Here is a 12817-nt window from a genome sequence, read left to right as displayed (position 1 = left end):
CATGTCCCTTCCATGAGGGTCGTTTGCGAACGTCAGCCGTCGCATCCCAGTTGGGATGGCGGTCCGAGGTAGTCGTCGGACGCTTGCGGTGACTGAGAATAAAGAAGCGGCGCCCCTAAAGGGATTAAGCGGCCGCAAGATCCCAAAACCACATTTGACCCGCATCATGCCGACATCATCCCTTGAAAGTCGTACGGTATTTAAAAATCACCAGCGCCAAGTGTTCTTTCTCTTCTGGTGTGCGTGGCTTGCGGCGGGCATCGCGCCTTTGCCCTTCCTCCTCTCCTCTGCGAATGACCGGAGCCATTCTGGGCTATGGGGGGGGGGGGGGGGGGGGGTCGCTCTTCCCTCACTCTGTGTCATTTCCAGGCCAGCGGGCCCCGGGGGTCCCCTGCCGCGCATAACGCGTTGGCTCTGTCCCCGACGTCGACGTCACATCCGTGGACACGGATCATCTGGAGCGTCTCGGTGTGTGTGTGTGTGTGTGTGAGCAGAGTGATGCTCCAACATGCACTACCGTGTGTGTGTGCTTAACTTCCCGCTGTAAAAATTCTCAGTCTCAGTGGAGACAAAGTGCAAGAGAGAAGCATTCCATCATATTCGTACTGTCAGCACAAAGACAAAGTGCTGCCCGGTGGGCAAACGCGGCGGGTCGCGGCTGACACACACCCACACACATACAAAGCGCATACGTACGGCGCAGTTGAATGGTCCGTCAGCTAAATAGACACAAGCGCGGAAAATGCGGGCTGGCTCCAGCTGTCCAGAGTGCCCTTGGCATGATCTTCAGGCCTGGCCACTATTCATGGGCACAGGGGAGACGCACGACACCCTCCCCCATTCCGGGCCACACACACACACAGTCCGTCACTGACCTCTGCCGTTTGAGTACTGCGCCCCCGCATCAGGGCTCCTGCTGTCGTGTGGTGCCAAGCGCTGCCGCCCGTGTGCCCGGTTGGGTCTTCATCGATCTGAGCGGATCGGGCCACTTTTTGCTCCACGTCGAGAATAGCCCCATCAGCAGTTTACAAACAAGACTTTTTGGCAAGGCGGTCGGCCGGAGCAAAACCTCAAAGTCACATCCGAAATGGTCAAACGCTCGATTCTTTCGTTTGGACCAGAAGATTGAAACAAGTTCATGATGGCAAGATGAGACGATGCCTCCGGAGAGGGCGGGAGGGACAAGTCATCCGTTGTTGCCACTCCGGCAAGGCGGAAGGGCTCCGTCGCGTGAGGCCAGTCGGGGGAAATCACGGCCCAGTCAAGAAGTCTTGCCGTATTCATCAATCACACCTCGGACACGGAGGAAAAATGAGCTCAAGTCCTCTGGGTGTCAGATGCCGAGTGTCACCGAGAGGCCCCCCCTCCCGCTCACACGGGATGACGGACAGGGACGAGGCGGAACCGTGCGGCGTACGCGCCCCTATTTTTGATTCCCAGTCCAGCGGGCACCTCACACCGGAAATACGCGGGATATTCCGGACGTGGAAATCACCTGCCATTTATAACCCCCCCCCCCCCCGACATACTTCTCAACGATATTGTTGAACTGCAGGGTGGGCGATGATCGTCGTGGAGGCGGCGTATGAAAAGCCGCAGTCGAGGGCTGAAGGTCCCTTCAGAACATCGCCTGCGTGCATGTTTGGCCCGCAGCCAAGGTTAAAGACGCCACCAAAGCGCAGACTGGCCTCCCCTGGGTGACATTCACTCACACAGCCCAAAGACCCTCAAGGGGGTTGGGGAGAGGGGGTTGGGGGGGGGGGCTTTCTTCTTCTTTCAGCATGCATCCATGCATGCGTGTGTGCAGCAACAGCAAACTTGAACGCGTCACCCTTTGGGAAAAGCGTTGCTGAAACGCCCTTTTGACCTCTGGCGCGTCACCACACACACACACACACACACACATTCGCGCGCGCACACAGAGCATCACCTCGACGTAGCAAAACAAAATATTTTTGGCCCGGTTGCCAGTCCCTCGCAAGGCCACATGGAGGCGATCAACCATTTTCACAAGAGAGTCTCCAATGAAAATTTCACACAGCATCCCAACGCCCTGCACCCCCCCCCCCCCTCGTGTGCAACTCGTGATGAAGAAATCCACTCCCCAGGACCCCAGGAAAGATTTTGCGCCAGCATTCTCTAGCTAAAGGAGCATTTTCCGACGTTTGGGTCGGCAAAGTGAGCGCTCAATCCTGAAAATGAATATTGAGCGCACGGCGGACCTGGACGGCGGACCTGGACGAGGCGGAAACAAGAGACGGTGACGGCGAAAACCGAGATTGCCGAGGTCTGGCCGCGGATGAGGATCACCTTTCAGAAAGCCGTCTGCGACTCCCTCAAATTCTCCGGGCAAAGTCATTGCAATCGATTGCGAGTCCTCCGCTTACGGACATCCGCTGACAACCGTGTGGGAACGGAGCAAATTGATTTCGACGTTCATTTGCTAGCCAAGGGCGGCCCGTCGCGCGTGCCCCGGTTTCATTTTGGGCCATTTTCAGCCTCCTGCGCCGCCAACTTGGCCCTCCGTAAAAACGACCGACGCACACAAGCTGCCCGCCACCTGGTCAACGACGGGGTTAAGGGAGAACCCCCCCCCCCCCCCAAACATTTCCGAAACCCAAACCTCAAGACCAGATGCGTCTCCCGAGGGCAGCAGCGGAGCGTTTTCATATCGACAACATAAGCGGCCTCACGTTCGCGAACCCAAGCCAACAATTGCAATGCAAAAGTGACCCCCCCCCCCTCCTCATACTGCTGTAAATTTCCCCAGTGTGGGACGAATAAAGGATATCTTATCTTATCTTATACAAAGGCGCCGTATTTAGTGCACTTAAAAGGCTTGCTTGACACACAAAAGTCTTCAGGCTGACCTCCAAAGCTTCTCGTCCCTCATCTATATTTATACGGCGCAGCGGCACTAATTTTGCCCAGTAAATCAGCGCGCAAGGTTTTGGTGGTGTTGACCTCCAACTTGACACTGAATTAAAGAATATCAGCGGGCGAGGAGGCGGCTTTAACAAGCCTTCAATTCCTCCGTCCGATCCATCAGCGCGGAGCGTTCTGACACGCGCGGCCAGGAGCATGAAATAAGGCAATTATTGAACCCTTCGCTCCATTTCGACGGCTTGGCTGGCAGGCGTGCCCCCACCCCCACCCCATCCCACCCCCGCCTGACTGTGCACAAGCACTCTTCCTTCCCAAACCACGCGACATGCGCATCGCGCAATGCCACTTGCAACATGTTTTCCGACTTGAACGGTGCTTCACGTGGACGTTCAAGGTCGACGCAGCACATATACAAGACATGCAAAGAGAAAGAAAAATAAATACAAAGTGCCCGTCCAAGTGGCACTTTCTCGAGGAATATCGATCCCGCCCCCCCCCCGACCCCCGAAAGCATCAACCAAAGGTCAAAAGTTCATCTTGTTGTCCTCTCGGATTGAAGCGAGACAATGATCCAGCACACAGTCGGCGCTTTTGGCCGAGTCGTTCCGAAGTCCACCGAGGAAAGTCACTGGGCTCAGGTCCGCCTCGGGGAGTTGGATTCGAAAACGCCAAGGAGGGTTTCCCAGGACCTGATTGCGTCCTCTCACTCAAAACTAAAGGCGGGGCCTCAAACTCATCAACTCTCTTTTCTTGAAAATAGACAAAATTACTTGCAGCGGACAATTTTGTTTTGAAATAAAAGGGCATTTAGAACAGGAATGGCCGAGCAAGAGTGCAAAATTGTTGCGATATTAGCTCGTTCGTTGATGCCACGATTGCTCCACCGCTGTGACTTGCCGGTTGAAGATAACTCCAATTGTCTCCCCCCCCCCCCCCAGCATGTAGCTCCAATTCAAAAGGAGGATGCATCCTCACACGAAGGGATGTCGCCCTGGTGTATGAAGCGCCTGCGCAGCAACACTCGGAAGGCATCGGGGCAAACCTGAGGATTGGCTCTGCGGGCCATTTTTACTGCCGGTGCACTGCACAGACTAAAAATGGAATCGGCATTTGTAATTGCGTTGTACAACTTCCAAATGAAGCAACTGCCACAAATGAGTTGAGAAATCAGAATTAATTTAATTGAATGAAATTAGGCAATCATTATATCTTCAAATTCTTTTCATAGATTTCCCTTTGGCCTTTTTCACCATTACACGGTAATAAAACAAAAAAAAAAAATAGTACGGCACACAGAGGTTTATGTATCTCAATATAGATCTGTATGCCTCCATCTATTTTCGGATCCGCTTCTCCTCACGAGGAATCGCGGGGCATCTTTGGGCAGTGGGCGGGGCGGACACCCTCAACCGGTTACCAGCTAATCCCAAGGCACGCATTGACCAACAACAAGCCTCTGCGCTCACAATCACGCCTGAGCTCAATTTCATGTGTTCCATGAAGTGCACGTTTTTGGGAATGCGGGAGGAATGTAGAACAGAGTGCCCGCGCTTCGGGCATTTGGGCTGCTGGCGTGATTGTGCGATTGGCAGCCTCCGAGCTCTGTCAAAGACGAGGCGATTTACAACATTTCTCTTGATTGGAACGATGCATTTTTTTTTGTGTTGCAAAAAATGGCCGTAAATGTGTCACAGCACGATAGAGGAGAGTGACTACGGGATGTGTTGGAAAGCACGGCGTTTTGAGATCTTCAAGGCCAGCAAATATACGATCGAAGGCCCGAGGTGGTCTCCGTGGTCGTCATGGAAAGTAAGGCCACCCGGAGGACGCCGAGGAAGCTCAACGGGGCTTTTCTACTTGTTGATGGCGGCCACGGCTTTCTGGGCCGCGTCGTCCAGATTGTCCGCGGCCGTGATGGGCAGGCCGCTCTCGCTCAGGATCCGCTTGGCCTCGTGCACGTTGGTCCCTAAAAGGTGCAGGCAAAAGAAAAACATGAAGGCCCGCCTTTTTCAGTGTCTGAAGACCTTCAAGAATACTCTGGAGCAAATTGCTGCTTTTATTTGAAGCAATCAGTTTTTGGCGCCAGGCTGAAAGTCCATTTCAAGCGAGCGGGAAACGGGCAGATGTCTTTCATCTTGGCGGATTTTCACTTGTGGCGGGTTGCGTCTTGAGCGTACAGAAAAAAAAGGGCAGCCAGGATCGGCGCATGAGCCCAACGGAGGAAAATCCACACCAAAAGGATGGACAGGTCAAGTTCAGTGGCTTTGTCTGTAAACGGCAGTCGTTAGTCTGCGTACGCGCCGCGGGGCTTGCGACGACAACAAGAGGGCAGGCAGATGCTGCCTGACACGGTGGTCCGGGACCGCCGCCCGAGCAGAGCGAGCCAGGCGAGAGAGATCCACTCACACCCTCAGATAGAGCCACAGGCACAGGCACGCATGAGCCAGCGACTCTTGGCCGGCTGCCTCCATGAAAGCAAACGCAAAGCTGACAAGGCTGTCACAACACACGGGTGAGAGGGGAGGGGGGGTGCCGCTGCCGACCGTCTGTTTTTGCAAACAGCAAAAAAAACAAAACGTTGGGCCGTTGACGTGCGAGGGCCCTTTTCTGTGGGCGTCGCCCGCCGAGGTGTGGTTTCGGAGAGGCTGAAAATAGACGGCGCCGCCGTGTTGGCCTGTTGCCACTAGGTGCTGCTGGAGACCCACTCTCAAAGAGGAAGGAACCCCCCCCACCCCCACCGCACCCCCCCCCCCTTTCAAGTCACAGCTGCATATCAGGGACCGAGGAAGAGGAAAGCACAAGGCGCCGGAGGAACGAGCGGTCGCAGAACAGAAGAGGAGCGCCGCAGTCTCGGGCAGGCACGCTTCAGTTCAAGCGGTGGCGGCGATGTTTGAGTGCTTCGAATGTCGGCCTTCTATCCACTCCTGAGGTTGAGGGCGGGGGGGGGGGGGGGGGGGGGTTGAAAACAAAGCCACCTAGCAACCACCTATCGCCAGTTGTGTGCCGCGGGGTGGACTCGCTACGTAAGCCGCTGGAGAGCTTCACGCGGAGAAAAAAAAAAAAAAACAATTCCAAACTCCGATTGCTAGCTTCCTACCTTCGAGCCTGACCACCAGAGGCACTTTGAGTTCCAGCTCCCGGCAGCCTTGGTGATCCGTTGGCGATGATGGCACAGTTGACGATCCCGCCAAAAATGTTGACCAGGATGGCCTCCACCTGAAATCGACAAGAACAAGGCGTGATTCGCACGCCATGCTTGCTAGCGTGTGGCGGAGGAACAAAAAGAGAAGAACACATGCGGCGTCGCACATCGAGTTGCCGTCCCGACATCAGCGCACTTCATTCGATCGTAAAAGACGAGCGGCGGCGAGCGACGTGTCGATCAAACAAGGAAGCGAGCGTCGCGTTTGCGCGATTACACGAGCGGTAATTAGCCCCGGCTAGCTGACTGCAAAAGTCGACGGAGAACACGCGGGATTAATCCCCGACGCTTGTTTGTAATCACCGCTAATCTGCTAGCGCCGACTCGGGCGATCGCGTCTCTGGTACGTGCGCGCGCGTGCGCTGGATGCTAATGCGCAAAGCTTTCAGCGTGCGGTCATGATGTTTACTGACAGAGGATCAAGGACGTGGCGAGCTAATGGAGTGATAGTCGAGGCGTCTCGTCCTTTACACGGCCGCCCAAACGAATGTGTCATTGTAAACGGCAGCCGTCGGGGCCGAGCGTTGCGCGGAGAAGCAACGGAACGGAGAGAAAACGGCTTGTCCGAAGCAAAGGGACGAGAAACAACGTTTTCCAATTGTGTAGTCTGTGCTATGAGGTGCTCAGAATGACCTCCCGTTAAAAAAAAAAAAAAAGCAGCCGTTTGTGCTAACACGATAGGCCAACCGACGGCCACTAGAGGGCAGCACAGATTGAGAAGCATTTCTCCCGGTCCTGCTCGCTTGGCGTTGGCAACCCCATTTTTCAAGCGCGTCTCATTTGGGAGGAACAATATTTCTTCCATTCACGCGTCGCCTATTGACACCCGTGTATATAAATGAAACAGAAGAGAAGATTTATGTCGCTTGGCACGGAGGTAAGCGCCGTTTTCTAACAAGACTTTGGGCCAATACAGGCTGCGGGAGAGAACTTTCCTGGGGGTGGGGGTGGGGGGAGGGGGGGTTCCACATGCAATTCACGCCAACTTGCTCTTTTCCGGCGATCTGTGTGTAATTTTTTTTCCCAAGGCAACGACACACGGCTCGCTACCTGGGTGCCACGTGAAATTATTCAAATTTTACTGGATAGGATCATTGCCGTCGGCGGTCCGAAATCTGCCAAAGCGTATTTCAGTCAAAATGGGGGGAAAAAGAGGCAGCTCCAAGTCACCAGAAGGACATCAGCCGTCACCGTCGACCACTAAATCGCTAATAAAAGGCAAACGCCAAGTCACCACGTGCTATGTGCTGACAAATAGAGGGCAAGACTGCGTGCATGTACTGGCCCCGCCCCCCCTCTTCAAGACTCAAGCCAAGGAGGGCACAGAGCGTAAGCGTCGTCTTCCTTTCTCACTCCGTCAGGCTCCTTTCGAGAGTTGCGCAAGCGTTGCCGAATTATCAGTCAGATACACATTTTCACGGCCATATCCCCGCTAAGCGCTCTTAATCTCTCCGCAGGAAGGGGGGAAAATGGGGAGGAGCGTCGCCTTTCCTTTTGTCACCGGCGAGCGGATCGCTTGGCAAAAGAGCGGCCCGGAGGTGTCCCTCTGCGGGCTATTAGGGGGGGGCCATTGTCGCGCTTATCTTCGGCAGACAGCCCGTACTGTCCCCGCGTGCTCTGGCGGGCCTCGTTGATTTGTTTTCAATCGGCGGCCACGGACGGGTTCACGTGCGCGGCTCCCAAATGAAGACGATGGCGAGCAGCCACGCCCGGGCAACGGTCCACTCGTGGCGGCCGAGCCACTTTTCATTTGGCCTCCCAATTTCGACTGCTCATCAACACAATGGAAGCGGCGAACAGAAGGCGTGTTAGCCACATTTGGACCATTAGCGGATGCAGACCCGGCTCAACTGATGATAGCGAAGGGAAAAACTGTACCGCGACGCCGACATGCTAACCGGTAGTGCATCCATGTCCGGATACCGCCGATCGAACCGTGTGCCAATTGAATCAACGAGATGAAGCGCCCATGAGCAATTGCCTCCTGCCTTGTCGCAGGTTTCTGACTTCAGGCTAAAGGGGCTTTGGACCACAGCAAAGCGCCGAGACTGCTTTTGGGTACAAAAGTCCGAAGGAGAGACCAAAAGGAGTCACGCAGGCTCCGGAACGAAGATTACCTCTGGAACATGAACTGTTATTCATTCATTCATTCATTCATCTTCCTAACCGCTTGATCCTCACTAGGGTCGCGGGGGGGTGCTGGAGCCTATCCCAACTGTCTTCGGGCAGTAGGCGGGGGACACCCTGAATCGGTTGCCAGCCAATCGCAGGGCACACAGAGACGAACAACCATCCGCGCTCACACTCACACCTAGGGACAATTTAGAGTGTTCAATCAGCCTGCCATGCATATTTTTGGAATGTGGGAGGAAACCGGAGCACCCGAAGAAAACCCACGCAGGCCCGGGGAGAACATGCAAACTCCACACAGGGAGCCCGGAGCTGGAATCGAACCCGGTACCTCTGCACTGTGAAGCCCACGTGCTAACCACTGGACTACCGGGCCACCCACATGAACTGTTAGAAAAGTGAAAAGCTCTCACGCCCGTGCAAATATCTTCCATAGGATTGATGGAGTGTAAACACACAAAAAACCAAACGAACAAAGCCCAGCTGCGTGACAAGAAGGTCTTGGCATCTTGTGGAAACCAATGGAAGAGGAGAGAAGATGCCAAGAGAAGATGCGCAAGTGGCGCGGTCCCCAACTTCCACCGCAGACAAAGACGGCGGCCCCGGCAAAGAGGGATAAGAGGGAAATAATTAGCCGGCCTGCTGAAGCATGACAGGCTCTTGTCGGGTCTGGAGAGACAGACCGAGCAGCGTGTCAAAGAGTGGCCACGTCACCGCGTCAATGACGCGTCGTGACAGACGGCGGCGGCTTAAGCCGCACGTGACGTGACGTGACGCTCGGAATGCGGATAGCGGGCGCCGTCCGAGAACTTGGCTTGAAAAGAGGCCCGCAAGAGACGCCGTGGCCATCTTGGGGACTCGGAGCAATCGTTAATTCCATCTCACTCGTTGTCATATTATTTGACCTTCATTGCCCCCCCCCCCCCCCCCCCCCCCCGAATGCACACGCACGTCCGCTTATTGCCACACGAACCCCTTCGAAAGCCGTCAAGACCATTTTACCGCCTCCACTTGATCGAGGTGGTGTGGACGGACGTTCTTGAATTGTTTGTCAACCAACAACGGGACGATGAAGTGGCCACCAAAATAAAATAAAATAAAATAAAATAGCCAATCAGTCTTGACGTCAACTTATTGATCAACAGTCTTTGCAACAGTTCTGGCGGACCGGACAGAACAATTATTAAAATTAAAAATTAAATGAGACATCTTCTTTATCTCCAGAGGGCGTCACGTCACCGCTGACGGGCAGACATAAACATTTGTCAACCCCTTTCGCTGCGGGTTGTCCATTGCCAAGAGGGGGGGTCTTGCAAGCGCACGCAATACGGACGGAAACCTTCGCTGAGGTCACTTCGGGAAGTTGGAAAAAAAAAGCGGTTTGGAGAGCAAGGCGAAAGAAAGTGAGCTTTGCTCCGCTCTCCCCCCACCCAAGCACAGCAAAGCAGAGTCCAATGACACGCATGCGGGCAGCTGAATATTAAAGAAGCCGCCTTCCTTCCCCCGCTGTGTTCTTAATGCTGCGCGCCGGACCCAAATTAATTTATTGTAATGTATGCACACAGAAGGTCAATTAACCAAATAACTCCGGTTCAGATCGGACCGTGATCTCGGGAGCCAATGAGCCGCTGAAAGGGCAGATGGGTGTACTTTGCAAGGCAAATTACCCGACCCCCAACCCCTCCCGCCCCCACCTGCAACCCGCCGCAGCATTTGCATGCTGACTTGCAGGCTCGAGTAACATCGAGGCCCATTCAACAAATGACGACCACGACACGACTTTCTTGAGAAAACAACCGGAGCAAAGTTCCTGACTTCCAGGAGTGTCCACGGGTGTCATTTGCCAACACGCAATTCGAAAACCTTTGAGTTTCCCCGAGTCCGGACTCTCCCGTTACGGAAATCTCTTTCAAGTTGTGGGGAGTGCGACAGTTGATGGCATTTGAAAGAACAGAACGCCCTACCAATTTGCCATTAGGGTTTTCGGTCGGATAGGAGCAGGATCAGGAGGGGAGAAAAGGACGTCAAGTCCACCTCAGAACGATGGAGGAGCGCCCATCGGCCATGTCAGAAAGGGCATCCGAGATGGGAATATAAGGCCGTCTTATAGTCAAGATTTTCCAACGCCGATTGAATTACTTCTGGCGTCTTTTGTGTCTTTTCTGATCTGAGGCCGGGGGGGGGGGAAACGATGGACTTCACACAAACACACACACACGGTGTCACCAGCTTCAGCATGAGCTACTTAAAGAGGGAATTTCTCACTTGGAGCCATTTGGTTCCCGGCGATTGTGCATATGGAACCCAGAAGTAAGGAGAAGTAATCGCTGGAGATTAGCAGACTTTTTCAACTTTGCAGCGGTCTTACAAATGTAAAAATATGCTAAAACGCAGTCTAGTAAAACAATGAATTATGCAAAGGACGACACGGTGGCACCCGAGAATCGGGATGGAAGACCGCACGCAACGGGAGTCGCTTCGAATTAACGGCGCACCCAATTGACTTTGCTGCCCTTCTTCTATGAATGAGCGAAAGCGCGTCACTTTCGCCGAAGATGCACAGGAGAGACCACATCTTTGCCATCGCTAACACTCTTCCGTGTCAACAAAACAAGCCCCACCCCTCGAAAAAAGATTGGCGGGAACCCCGGCCCGCGGGTTCCCCCACGTTGTCCACGAGAGGAGTGAAAGGGCGCCCTGCACTCGCCTCGTCCGAAGCCCACCTCTGCTCACGGTGGCGCTCAGAATAAACAGAGACGCCGCTCTGTCAAGCCGCGGAGCAGGCGACGACAGATGTCCCCGCACTTGCCTTTTGTGTGCGCGAGTGTGTCAGGGACGGCGAATGGAAGCCTTCTGCTGCGAGATGAGCTCCGGTGATTACAGGCCGGGACAGCTTTCTAATTATTCTGTCAAGCATCAATCCTGTGGCTAGATGCTGGCCCATCCTGTGTCCGTGATGGACAGCGTAATCACCGGGAGAAGCGCCGCCGCCGTTGTGGGCTCTTCCTTTTCCGCCATTTTCCGGACTCCTGAACCTAGCGGCTAGCTTGAATTTTCCGCTTGAGCCTTTCTAGTCGGCTCTCTCTTGGGCAGGTTTTACACCGCCGCTCCAAATGCCTTTGTTGGAGTTTAATTCCGAGAGCTCGCGTTTTTGGGGGCGACACAGACAGACAAAAACTAAACAAAGATGAGTAAAGACGAGAAAAGACGATACCGTTGAGTTGGCCTCGACTGATCGGCAAATATCGAGCATCTCTGTTCCGAACACAAGTTGGCATTTCCAGTCCAGACAGGAAACAAAGATGGCGACGGCCGATACGGATTCTCGCTTCTGTCGCTCACTTATTAGAACGCAGGGAAATGAATGTCCGCCTGAAGTAAAAGCCGTCAGCAACCCGACGCTCTCCGCGGAGGACGATACGGGACCGAAAGTCTGCAGTGAGCCTCTGATTAACGTCGCCGCCGCGTCCGTGCGCTTCGTATTACCTTCGATCCAGACCCACGGACATAAAAAAGAAAAAGGCGCAGGTATCGGGCAGCCGCCAATGTTCCAAGCGAGACTCATCATCGCTCCATTCTGCTCGATAACCCAGACAGAGAAGAGAATCACAGACGAGGGTCCTGGAAAATTCAATTACGCCGACAAGAATCTCTTGCTCGACTGCGGCCGGCACGTCTGACGCCGCAACAAACGACAATGTGGACAGAGCGCGAGTCGGCTCGGGCACGTTTTTCTGGATGCCCGCGACATAGCCAGAAAAACGTGGCTATCCCCTCCCGGGCGTTTACTCAAGAAGAACGCAACACTCAAGTTGCATTTCCAGGGCAGCGCAACCGTCATCAACAAGCATCTAAAAAGGCTTCGGAGGAGTGCGGGAGGTCGGCGAAGGACCGCGGTCGATTTAGCGCCTCCGCCAACGCCGCAACAGCAGTTAAAAAAAAAAACGAAGTCGCCGCAGAGGGACGGCACTCGCTCAAACCGCACAGCTGGAGCTTCGCGCTGTGTGGAGAGATAACAACGGGTCTGGCTGGGGGGGGTGGGGTGCCACGCAATTTTGAACGCGACAAAAACGCTGCCCAAGTGAAGTGCAAAGCACAGTCGATACTTTCTGGGGAGACCGTTGACGAGCCTCCGTCTCAAAGATCAAATTCGAATAATTTGAAATCAATTTAAAGATGCAACCGTTATTTGAGGGAAAATAAAAACATGATTGTTAACGGTGTGAATGCGTCAGACTGCGTTCACAATGTGCGGCACACCTCAAACCAAAAAAAAGCAGCCCCCCCCTCCCTGGACGTCAGCATGTTAGTCTGCAGGGCGCTCATATTTTAACATGCTAATGAATTTGCAGCGGGGCTGAATTGCTCTCATGGCAATTACCTTGAGGCGGGCCTAACCTCAATAAAGACGCTCAACAGCAGTTGCTCAGGAAAACAAACACGGGGGGGGGCGGGGGGGGGGGGGGTTCCAGTGAACACGGATGATCTCATTAACCCGGCCTTTGAGTGGCGCCACATTAGCTCGCCGCATGAGGATGCCTCAGCGCCGGGGGAGAAATGAGTGAGAGCTGCTCACAGCCGCATTTTCGGCAAGAGGCG

General features: G+C 54.3%; 1 protein-coding gene across 1 annotated transcript in view; it reads right to left on the bottom strand.

Annotated features, from left to right (window-relative positions):
- Nucleotides 1–4049: 4049 nt before the first annotated feature.
- suclg2 (succinate-CoA ligase GDP-forming subunit beta) overlaps nt 4050–12817 on the bottom strand; it is a 30190-nt gene continuing 21422 nt past the window's right edge. Inside the window, 3 exon segments of the mRNA XM_052076466.1 lie at nt 4050–4852; nt 5984–6039; nt 6041–6102. Coding sequence (XP_051932426.1) covers nt 4740–4852; nt 5984–6039; nt 6041–6102 — 231 coding nt within the window. The 3' untranslated portion in view covers nt 4050–4739.

This window comes from Hippocampus zosterae, chromosome 9, assembly GCF_025434085.1.
Source record: "Hippocampus zosterae strain Florida chromosome 9, ASM2543408v3, whole genome shotgun sequence".
Classification (NCBI taxonomy): Eukaryota; Metazoa; Chordata; class Actinopteri; order Syngnathiformes; family Syngnathidae; genus Hippocampus; species Hippocampus zosterae.
The sequence above is the reverse complement of the archived record's forward strand: the minus strand, read 5'-3'. Positions and strand labels throughout refer to the sequence as shown.